This window comes from Lupinus angustifolius, chromosome LG16, assembly GCF_001865875.1.
Source record: "Lupinus angustifolius cultivar Tanjil chromosome LG16, LupAngTanjil_v1.0, whole genome shotgun sequence".
NCBI lineage: Eukaryota > Viridiplantae > Streptophyta > Magnoliopsida > Fabales > Fabaceae > Lupinus > Lupinus angustifolius.
Window position 1 is genome coordinate 18,105,192 of NC_032024.1, and position 12,336 is coordinate 18,117,527.

Consider the following 12,336-nt stretch of genomic DNA (forward strand, 5'->3'; position numbering starts at 1 on the left):
GAAGGATTAAAGTGAATACACTTTTGATATTCTCCATGGACAATCATAAAAGGAATCCAATTCTTTCAAAGTTTGTGCTGTGGTGATGGCAAACAATCTTTAAATTATAAGCATGAAATCTTACCAGACACAAAATTATGATATCTCGACCCAGATAAACACAACTGAAAGGACACATGTTGCCCAAACAAATATGACTTTCAACTTCAAACTAGAATTGGGAGGGACTGCGCGAACGCAAGTCCCCACTACCATAAATTATGATGTAGGCTCTCCCTCTTGGGGAGACCTTAAGCAAGCACCCCTCCTAAGTGCAATGGAGGTCCCAAGCCTAGGCCATGGACCTTCTTGATCATACATTGACCCCGTCCAGGTAAGTATGTTATAAAGTTGCTATTAGCTCTTTATTTATACAATGCTAGTAGAGCTTCACATATGTACTTTGAATGATGTGGGACTAATGATTACCATTATCTTTGAACTAATTATTATCATTATGCACAAAACTCAGAAATCATTTATTCCAATGTTTGTTTCTATTTGTTGTTATTGTAAACTATAACATTCTCTTTGTTGTATTTGTTTCGGTTTGCTGTTATTGTTTGTTGTATTAATCAATTCATTCATTCAAACACACAATGTGATAAAAGTTCTTTTTCAATTAATGAATCACCTGCATAATGATGTAGTAAAGGAATACCAATTTGATCATTGTGAGAAAATATAATATAAACATGTTCAGAATAGTAAAGTGCTCATCATTGTTTGTACTTTGAACTCAAAAGAAGTTCATCCCAATTGACCACATCCAGGTAAGTAGTTTGAACGTTGTTATTTGCTATTTATTTATCGAGTGCATATTGAATTCCTTATATACACTTTGATCAATGTGGGACTACTCTGACAAACTTTGTCACATTTGTTTGTCCTTCAATTGTTACAACTAGTATGTGTTATTCTCATCTTTGTTGATTATTCAACAACTTATTTAGAGTTTCAACACTTTTTGCATCGAAGGTCCACATGTAAAATCCATGTATTTGATGGAGCTTAGAATTGATATTAAAGCATGAAAATGGTAATGGTGTTTGTAGGCATCTTTTGACATATAAAATGTATGATCAATAAATATCTTTCTTTAGGTTTGGCAAAAAATAAGGAATAATGTTTGTTGTAAGATTATGGAAGTTAGACTCGCTTCTGTTATTATAAATATAAAGGATGAAATACATACAAATAAAATGGACTAAAATATGTATTCTATGGAGAGGATTATTTTTAGAGAGAAACCTTTTCGTACGATTGTAGTTTTTTAGAAGCCAAAGAAATATATTGAAAGAGTACAAGGGGTGTTCAACTCATACTAAAATGGATTATAACTAAAAATGAGGTGTCCTCAAATACTATTTATACAAGATAAATACATGATCGAGCAAAAGTAAATATATTTACTTTAGGCAAAATAACCCGAGAACTAGCTCCAAGATCTTATTTGAATTAAGTCCCTAATATGCATATAATCAATTTTGACTCTGTGAACATATCATCACTCCTCCAACCATAAAGACTATGATATTGCAAATGCAAACTATAAAGTTATTCTGAATTTCAAATCAGTCACTTGCATAATGATGTATTAAAGGAATACCAATTTGACTATTGTGAGAAAATGCAATATAAACATGTTCACAACAATAAAGTACTCATCATAGTTTGAACTGAGAAGAAGTTCATCCCAGTAAGTATCGTAAAGTGAACAGAAGCATACAAGTGATACACTCTATCTTTGAGAAGGGAAAGTATTTTCATATCATATAGATTCGACAAAGTTTTATGTTAGTTGATAATGATTTAAAACAACATTCACCTTTTATCCAAACTTAGGACACACATATAACATCAAACACAGATTTAAGATAAAATCTTCCCAAAGTAAACATTTTGAAATTAGTTTGCCCTCCAAGTTGTAGGCTACTGCCATATATTCACTTTGCTTGCAGCATGACCCCAGAATGGAAAGAACATGGTTTCTTAATGATTTTAGACCATAAATTTAATGATTCTTAATAATGACACATTGTCAATTGTTCATGTAATTTGTTATGTTTGATTCTCTAAAAATAATTATTTTGGATGCCATAGACTCAAAAAGTAAATAAGTTATCATAACTAGAAATTCTAGAAGTATCATCTGTAGGAGTTTAATTACCATATAAAAATTTCTTAAATTATCATGATATATATATTAAACCCGTAATAAAACATTACGTATTTATCATATACATGCAACAGTAATTTTAAATGTCATTGTAAAAATGAGAAGCTATCAAATTGTATGCAACTTCAAATCAAACCTTAGACTAAATTTAAGAGGGGCAGCGCGAACGCAAGCCCCCACTACCACAAATTATGATGTAGGCTCTCCATTTGGGGAGACCTTAAGTTGGCGCCCCTCCAAAGTGCAATGGAGGTCAACAACCTAGGCCATGGACCTTCTTGATCATCCATTGACTCCATCCAGGTAAGTAATTTGAATGGTGCTATTTGCTACTTATTCATTGACTACATGTTGAGTTCCCCATTTACACTTTGATCGATGTGGGACTAATCTGACAAAATTTGTCATAGTTGTTTGTCTTTCAATTGTTGCAATTAATATGTTTTATTTTCATTTTTGTGGATTATTCAACAACAACTTACTTAGAGTTACTACACCTTTTGCACCGAAGGTCCACATGTAATTGGTAATGGTGCTTGTAGGTATCTTTTGACAAATAAGGAATGATGTTTGTAGTAAGATTATGAAAGTTAGACTCACTTGTGTTATAAAGGATGGAGATTGGCATTGGCATTCTGCAAATCATATCAAATGATTTGGTTGAAGTCCAAATAAAATGGATCAATGTATAACATAAGAATAATGTAATATTGCTGCAGTGTCAGTTTAACGGTATAAATATTTATGCACGGTTGATATATCATTCATCATTCATTTGTATTACTTATCTTTAAAAGTTAATAACAATTAAATATGAATAATAACATGCTCGTAGTGCTTCATTTTCTTACCTATATTAAGTACATATATAATATGGTAAAGGGAGTGTGTCATTTTACTTGTTTGGAAAAAACACTTAAGAGGAAACCTCCACCTGAGATCCCTCAACATAAATATAGACTTTTAAGGTTACCCTATATAGTATCATGCATAAGAGGAATACTATGTCAAATAAATATCATGATATTCTGAATTTCAGATCAATTATATGCATAATGATGTATAAGAAGAATACATGTTAGATCACTGTGAGAAAATGGAATATAAAAATCTTCATAAAGTAAAATGCTCATCATAGTTTGAAGTTTGAATGCAAAAGAACTTCAGCCAAATAATTATACAAATGATTGATTCTATCTTCGAGAAAGGAAAACCTTTCAATATCGTAATTCGACAAATTTTTCTGTTGATTATTGATTGCCTAAAACAACATTTACCGTTTATTTTGGCACATGGCCAACTATGTGTAGCATTAAACACACAATTAAGGGAGAATCTTCCCGAAGCTAATATTTTTAAATTAGTTTACCCTCCTAATTGTAGGTCATTGTCATTTATTTCTTTATAATTAATAAGCATTCACTCTATTTGAAAAATACTAAAAAAAAAGTTTTAATATAATATTGTTTATATATTATAAATATAAAAAATAATGTAAGAGTCATAATAAACATAAAAATGAGTTTATATATATATATATCGAGTCAGTTCATAAACATAACGAGTCCAATTATATCGAACTCAAGTTCGGTTCGTTTATTTAACGAACTCAATTTTCAGTTCCCTTATCTGGTTCATGAGCCAAGTTTATCGAGCTAAATAACGAATCAATTTTTGAACGAATATCGAGTTGATTCGGTTCATTGTCAGCCCTACTTGTTGGGAGGGACAGTCACATCTCTGAAAAATATTAGTTTCTTACCAATAACTTTTCGTAGTACAAAAAAATAATAATCTAAAAGTGATGAATTTTGTAACAATAAAGTTGAATTGGGCCAATCCAAAAAGACCAAACACTGGCCCATTTAGACATTTTTTTTATTTTCTTTGCAACGCAAGTTGCATATATAAGAAGCAAAACGAAGAAACATAGTGAAGCTCAAATTCATCAATGGCTGCTACATCATCATTTCGTTCATTTCGTAGCTTCAAGATCATTTTCAATTCTTCAATTAATCACCGTTCATTTTTCTCCACTCCTCACTTCAATTCTCCTTCATGGATTAATAAGGTCACAAACGTCTTTACAGGCCAAAAAGCTACTACTACTGAAGAAGACTTATCGCAAATCTCTTCTCATCAATTCACACTCCTTCGTAATTTCACATCCATTTTTGAATTTCAATTTTCATTTTATAATTATTATTATTGTTATTATATAATAGTGAGATAACAGGTTTTGCTGATGAAATGAAGAATGCGAGAAGAATAGGAGCGTTTAAGGAATATATGGTTGGAAGAAGTAGTGAAGTTACGTTTAATACTGCGTTTGAGAAATCTGAAGCCATTGTTCGATTTCTCGCTCTTTTCGATCCTACTGGTGAGGTATAATTAATATTCTCTTTTAAAATGTGTAGTTTATTATGTTTTTAGTTACTTAACTTTTTTATTTTTATTTTTCTATTCTGGTTTAAGATTTTTAAATTTGATATTGATTTGTAAATTTACCACATAAGTATAAAGTAAATGTAGGGGAGATGGAAATGTTGTTTTGGATGACTGTACAATAGCTTAGTGGTAGCGACTCAATGAAATTTTTGGCTATATGTTTTGTGTGGGAGTTAGTGGTAGCGAAGTCGGTGAAATCTTTGGCTATAACTCTCTGAGGTCATGAGTTCGAGTCGCGGGAGGTAATCATTAAATTCATGGGCCCAGAGGGGTTGTATGTCAAGGATGAGGTGTTAACATTAAAGACTGGACAAAAATATGATTAAGAATGAATGCAATACGGAGAAAGTTTGGGTAGCTAGGATGGTTGAATTGCGCCTTACGTGGTTTCAGTATGCGTGGACTCTCAGAAGCCCTAATAAGGAGTAAATCAAATGAAGAATAATGTATTTTTTAGAGGCAAGGGAAAACTAAAAAAGTCATAGGTGAAACTATTAGGAAATATATAGAGATAGACATAATTTATGATAGAACATTGTGACTTCGTTCGATCCATGTAGCTTAGTCCACTTAGTAAGACTAAAGGTGTGTTTGCGAGTTGCATTTTGGACGGGAAGAAAGGGAAAGAGGAGGCTTGAGAGCCATGCAATGCACTGTGAGATGGCTCTGAAGTCTTCTCTTCCCTTCTTTCTCCTCTAAAACTCAACTCGCAAACGGACCTGAAGATTTGGTTGTTGTTGTTGCAGGCTGTAGCTATAGCCATGTTGTATCTTGTGGTTATTTTTAAATTTGCAATATCTGGTATCTATGCCATATTGTATCCATGTCTCGTGAGGTCTGGTTTGGTTTAATTAGACTTTATCTCTTAGAGTATATCTAAGTATAATAACAGTATTAACCTCAAGGGGATAAGTGTAATGACAACGAAAACCTAAACGGATTGTGTAATGATAATGTAAACATCAAAGGAAGACGGTTTAATTTAAGTCAAACCTGAGGGATGTGTCATTCATTATAATTTCTTATAATATTTCTTGTTTGTATGATAGTTTATTGTTATGGTTTTTACTAGGCACCCGTCTCGTGATTTTAACTTTATGTTTTTCGTGATCTCCAGAACCTCCAGACTGCACAAAAGCAAGCAGCCGCTAAACACTGTAACTGCACAATCGCTGATGTAGAGAATGCACTTGCAAAGTTCACTTGGGCTAAAGAAGCTCAGAAAAAGATACAAACATTAAAAGACGAAGGAAAACCAATGCCAAAAAGCTTTGGTGATGTAATTAATGCTTCTCATTATTTGTATTTGTGTTGTATCTAATGCAAACTAAGTCATTGAGATGCTTATTTATTGCCTTTGGTATATGTGAATGTATTGGTATATGCAGCTGCATAAGAACTTTACTCTACCATGTCAAATATATTATTACTTTGGTTCTTGTGGAGACATTGAATTTGAGTTTAACCAGCCTTGTTTATGTTCTCTAGCTGCAAAAGATGGTCGGTTCAACTCCATTCGATCTTGCAAGGTCTAATTTGGCTCAGTCTGGACAAATTAGCAGGAATGCACCTTGCCCATGTGGCTCAAAGAAGAGATATAAAAGGTTAATTTTGCTCCATTTTTTTGTTTCCCCCCTTCAATTTCTTATACACTGAGTTGTTTACTAATAGTTTTTCGGTTGTGAGTTGCTTGTTCATTAATTAGACAAGTGAAACACACTGTCTGTCCATGCTAGTTGTAAATTCTTGGGTTTTCTCTGCATACTTTTTACACGGTAGACGAACTTAATCATATATACGTACATGGCTAAGCAAAACTTTCCAGAATTCCTTCCTTACCGATAGTTAACTACATTTCTTTTGCTTTTGCTATGTTGGAGCAGTTTGCTACACATACCTTTTATTTCATACTTCTCCATTAGTTACAGTGAAACTAAATTTCTTTTGAAATTGTCTAATGTTTTTAAAAAAATGGATTTGGTGTTTGACTCTGTATTGTAGTCTGAAAACCATTGCCTGTCTATTTGTAAATAGCGACCTCCTTGGCATCTTTTTCATTTACATATTTTTCCTACAAGGACTATCATAGTGGAATCAGTCTTTTGCAAATGCATTATAAGGTGCCTAAATTTAAGGCCACATAGTGGGTCCGACCCTTCTCCGGACCCCGCACATAGCGGGGGGTTTACAAGTACAGCACTAGGTTGCCTTTAAAAGACATCTCCCCCTAATTGTTCTGAATAGTATTTATGAATAGTTTTTCAAAATTGATCACTTTATGCTTCTGGATAATTATTTATGAAGGTGCTGCGGAAAGGATTGAAGAAATTCAGAGGTTAAATATTAAACAGCTATGAAGCCTGATCTGTTTCAAGTGGCTACATATGGTAGAATGGATCTCTGCAGTAATTTTCTGTTCTATTTGGTTCTGGTTGATAAGCTTCACAATTCACTAGAGTGAAACCATTTTCGAGTAGCTGATGTTAGAATGAAATATTTTGCCAAATAGTTTCTTGTGTTTTATTTATTTTTCTAATTTTTGAGATGCTCATAGGGCAGAGTTAAACATAAGATTTTTGTTGTCTTGAACATGAAGAATAGTTAGTTCTTTTTGTCAATTTACCCTGGCCAAATATTGTGCAACAGAATAAGAAAAATGTTACTGCAATGAAATGTAAAGCAACTCACTTTGTAGTCTTATTTTAAAAGCTGACATTGCTTTAACTCATCTACTGCATGGGAAATTCTATATGCACCGAAGAATCGCTAGCCGCACCCAGACGGATGGACCATCTATTGGTGTAAATCGCTAGACGGATGGTTCACGTGTCTTGGTGTAAGCAATATTTTTTTTGGATGTTGATAGAATTTTTGGTTAACTTCAATTAAAGAATGGTTCATAGTAGACCAGTGTAAGTAGAGTTATGTGTATTTTTCTTGTTTATTTTGGAACTGACCCTCAGATCCATGAAAGGGAAAAGATACTCTCTGTTTAGCCCTTTAACTACTTAGCAATTAGTAATGAGAAATAATGAAATATATATGAAGACAAAAAAAATAGAAAAAAAATAGTCTATTAGATCTCTTGAGGCTAAGACATGTGCAAATCGGGTATACATCTGTTGTCCTATAGTTTGTGTCACTCCATGTGTCATGGGCTTGTGATTCGTTAGAAAAATATTTCATAATTAAATTTTAATTTAAATATATTTTTTTTGACCAATCACAAGTCTACGACACATAGAGTGACACAAACTGTAAAACAACAGAAGAGCTCGAATTTCACTAGCAAAGCAATGCGTAAACAAGTAACTGTCTGTTCATGTATCCCTATTGCAAAATCAGATGGAACCAGACTTAAAAGTATCATTAGTTATGTGTTTATTAAGGTTTGTCTGAATTCATGGGAAGGATTAAAGTGAATACACTTTTGATATTCTCCATGGACAATCATAAAAGGAATCCAATTCTTTCAAAGTTTGTGCTGTGGTGATGGCAAACAATCTTTAAATTATAAGCATGAAATCTTACCAGACACAAAATTATGATATCTCGACCCAGATAAACACAACTGAAAGGACACATGTTGCCCAAACAAATATGACTTTCAACTTCAAACTAGAATTGGGAGGGACTGCGCGAACGCAAGTCCCCACTACCATAAATTATGATGTAGGCTCTCCCTCTTGGGGAGACCTTAAGCAAGCACCCCTCCTAAGTGCAATGGAGGTCCCAAGCCTAGGCCATGGACCTTCTTGATCATACATTGACCCCGTCCAGGTAAGTATGTTATAAAGTTGCTATTAGCTCTTTATTTATACAATGCTAGTAGAGCTTCACATATGTACTTTGAATGATGTGGGACTAATGATTACCATTATCTTTGAACTAATTATTATCATTATGCACAAAACTCAGAAATCATTTATTCCAATGTTTGTTTCTATTTGTTGTTATTGTAAACTATAACATTCTCTTTGTTGTATTTGTTTCGGTTTGCTGTTATTGTTTGTTGTATTAATCAATTCATTCATTCAAACACACAATGTGATAAAAGTTCTTTTTCAATTAATGAATCACCTGCATAATGATGTAGTAAAGGAATACCAATTTGATCATTGTGAGAAAATATAATATAAACATGTTCAGAATAGTAAAGTGCTCATCATTGTTTGTACTTTGAACTCAAAAGAAGTTCATCCCAATTGACCACATCCAGGTAAGTAGTTTGAACGTTGTTATTTGCTATTTATTTATCGAGTGCATATTGAATTCCTTATATACACTTTGATCAATGTGGGACTACTCTGACAAACTTTGTCACATTTGTTTGTCCTTCAATTGTTACAACTAGTATGTGTTATTCTCATCTTTGTTGATTATTCAACAACTTATTTAGAGTTTCAACACTTTTTGCATCGAAGGTCCACATGTAAAATCCATGTATTTGATGGAGCTTAGAATTGATATTAAAGCATGAAAATGGTAATGGTGTTTGTAGGCATCTTTTGACATATAAAATGTATGATCAATAAATATCTTTCTTTAGGTTTGGCAAAAAATAAGGAATAATGTTTGTTGTAAGATTATGGAAGTTAGACTCGCTTCTGTTATTATAAATATAAAGGATGAAATACATACAAATAAAATGGACTAAAATATGTATTCTATGGAGAGGATTATTTTTAGAGAGAAACCTTTTCGTACGATTGTAGTTTTTTAGAAGCCAAAGAAATATATTGAAAGAGTACAAGGGGTGTTCAACTCATACTAAAATGGATTATAACTAAAAATGAGGTGTCCTCAAATACTATTTATACAAGATAAATACATGATCGAGCAAAAGTAAATATATTTACTTTAGGCAAAATAACCCGAGAACTAGCTCCAAGATCTTATTTGAATTAAGTCCCTAATATGCATATAATCAATTTTGACTCTGTGAACATATCATCACTCCTCCAACCATAAAGACTATGATATTGCAAATGCAAACTATAAAGTTATTCTGAATTTCAAATCAGTCACTTGCATAATGATGTATTAAAGGAATACCAATTTGACTATTGTGAGAAAATGCAATATAAACATGTTCACAACAATAAAGTACTCATCATAGTTTGAACTGAGAAGAAGTTCATCCCAGTAAGTATCGTAAAGTGAACAGAAGCATACAAGTGATACACTCTATCTTTGAGAAGGGAAAGTATTTTCATATCATATAGATTCGACAAAGTTTTATGTTAGTTGATAATGATTTAAAACAACATTCACCTTTTATCCAAACTTAGGACACACATATAACATCAAACACAGATTTAAGATAAAATCTTCCCAAAGTAAACATTTTGAAATTAGTTTGCCCTCCAAGTTGTAGGCTACTGCCATATATTCACTTTGCTTGCAGCATGACCCCAGAATGGAAAGAACATGGTTTCTTAATGATTTTAGACCATAAATTTAATGATTCTTAATAATGACACATTGTCAATTGTTCATGTAATTTGTTATGTTTGATTCTCTAAAAATAATTATTTTGGATGCCATAGACTCAAAAAGTAAATAAGTTATCATAACTAGAAATTCTAGAAGTATCATCTGTAGGAGTTTAATTACCATATAAAAATTTCTTAAATTATCATGATATATATATTAAACCCGTAATAAAACATTACGTATTTATCATATACATGCAACAGTAATTTTAAATGTCATTGTAAAAATGAGAAGCTATCAAATTGTATGCAACTTCAAATCAAACCTTAGACTAAATTTAAGAGGGGCAGCGCGAACGCAAGCCCCCACTACCACAAATTATGATGTAGGCTCTCCATTTGGGGAGACCTTAAGTTGGCGCCCCTCCAAAGTGCAATGGAGGTCAACAACCTAGGCCATGGACCTTCTTGATCATCCATTGACTCCATCCAGGTAAGTAATTTGAATGGTGCTATTTGCTACTTATTCATTGACTACATGTTGAGTTCCCCATTTACACTTTGATCGATGTGGGACTAATCTGACAAAATTTGTCATAGTTGTTTGTCTTTCAATTGTTGCAATTAATATGTTTTATTTTCATTTTTGTGGATTATTCAACAACAACTTACTTAGAGTTACTACACCTTTTGCACCGAAGGTCCACATGTAATTGGTAATGGTGCTTGTAGGTATCTTTTGACAAATAAGGAATGATGTTTGTAGTAAGATTATGAAAGTTAGACTCACTTGTGTTATAAAGGATGGAGATTGGCATTGGCATTCTGCAAATCATATCAAATGATTTGGTTGAAGTCCAAATAAAATGGATCAATGTATAACATAAGAATAATGTAATATTGCTGCAGTGTCAGTTTAACGGTATAAATATTTATGCACGGTTGATATATCATTCATCATTCATTTGTATTACTTATCTTTAAAAGTTAATAACAATTAAATATGAATAATAACATGCTCGTAGTGCTTCATTTTCTTACCTATATTAAGTACATATATAATATGGTAAAGGGAGTGTGTCATTTTACTTGTTTGGAAAAAACACTTAAGAGGAAACCTCCACCTGAGATCCCTCAACATAAATATAGACTTTTAAGGTTACCCTATATAGTATCATGCATAAGAGGAATACTATGTCAAATAAATATCATGATATTCTGAATTTCAGATCAATTATATGCATAATGATGTATAAGAAGAATACATGTTAGATCACTGTGAGAAAATGGAATATAAAAATCTTCATAAAGTAAAATGCTCATCATAGTTTGAAGTTTGAATGCAAAAGAACTTCAGCCAAATAATTATACAAATGATTGATTCTATCTTCGAGAAAGGAAAACCTTTCAATATCGTAATTCGACAAATTTTTCTGTTGATTATTGATTGCCTAAAACAACATTTACCGTTTATTTTGGCACATGGCCAACTATGTGTAGCATTAAACACACAATTAAGGGAGAATCTTCCCGAAGCTAATATTTTTAAATTAGTTTACCCTCCTAATTGTAGGTCATTGTCATTTATTTCTTTATAATTAATAAGCATTCACTCTCTTCACTTGCAGCATGGACCCAGAACCAAAAGATCATGGATTCTTAATGATTTTAGACCATAAATCTAGTGATAATCTAGTGATTCTTAATAATGATACATATTTTCAATAGTTAGTGTAACTATTCTCCAAGTGAAAATAAGTATTTTTAGATGCCAAGTAAATAAGTCATCATAACTACAATATAAAACTTTCTTACTCTATCAAGACATATATATTAAACTAAGGGCATTCATATACTACACAAGCAAGTTAAAAAAAATCTACTAACTACTAGATCTTCAAAGAATGAATAACTAAGACGAAAAGTGGATCTAGTCACATTAAAATCAACATTATGTAAACTTTCCAAGAAAGAACAAAATGTATTTATCATATACTTACGCAGGCCCCCACTATCACAAATTATGATGTAGGCTCTCCCACTTAGGGAGACCTTAGGTTGGCACCCCTCCAAAGTGCAATGGAGGTCACCAATCTAGGCCATAGACCATTTTGATCATCCATTGACCCCATCCAGGTAAGTAATTCGAATGATGATATTTGCTACATATTTATTGAGTGCATGTTGAATTCCTTATGTACACCTTGATCAATGTGGGACTAATCTCATAAACTT

At 32.4% G+C, this 12,336-nt stretch overlaps 1 protein-coding gene across 2 annotated transcripts; it reads left to right on the forward strand.

Annotated features, from left to right (window-relative positions):
• On the forward strand, positions 4,134 to 7,349 carry LOC109330046 (protein translocase subunit SecA 1-like). 2 transcript variants are annotated; one of them, XM_019564033.1, is made up of 5 exons: positions 4,134 to 4,374; positions 4,455 to 4,603; positions 5,784 to 5,945; positions 6,155 to 6,270; positions 6,971 to 7,349. In XM_019564033.1, exons 1-5 carry the CDS (start codon positions 4,170 to 4,172, stop codon positions 6,987 to 6,989), a joined length of 651 nt encoding a protein of 216 aa, XP_019419578.1. In that variant the 5' UTR covers positions 4,134 to 4,169; the 3' UTR covers positions 6,990 to 7,349. The 2 variants fall into 2 exon arrangements, with proteins under 2 accessions (XP_019419578.1, XP_019419579.1); XM_019564034.1 differs by lacking the exon at positions 6,971 to 7,349 and having other exon boundaries at positions 5,784 to 5,940; positions 6,155 to 6,248.

Coding starts and splice junctions, on each gene's coding strand:
- LOC109330046 (XM_019564033.1), top strand. CDS start 4,170: ATGGCTGCTACATCATCATTTCGTTCATTTCGTAGCTTCAAGATCATT. Junction 4,375..4,454: donor TCATCAATTCACACTCCTTC/GTAATTTCACAT, acceptor GTGAGATAACAG/GTTTTGCTGATGAAATGAAG. Junction 5,946..6,154: donor TGCCAAAAAGCTTTGGTGAT/GTAATTAATGCT, acceptor TATGTTCTCTAG/CTGCAAAAGATGGTCGGTTC.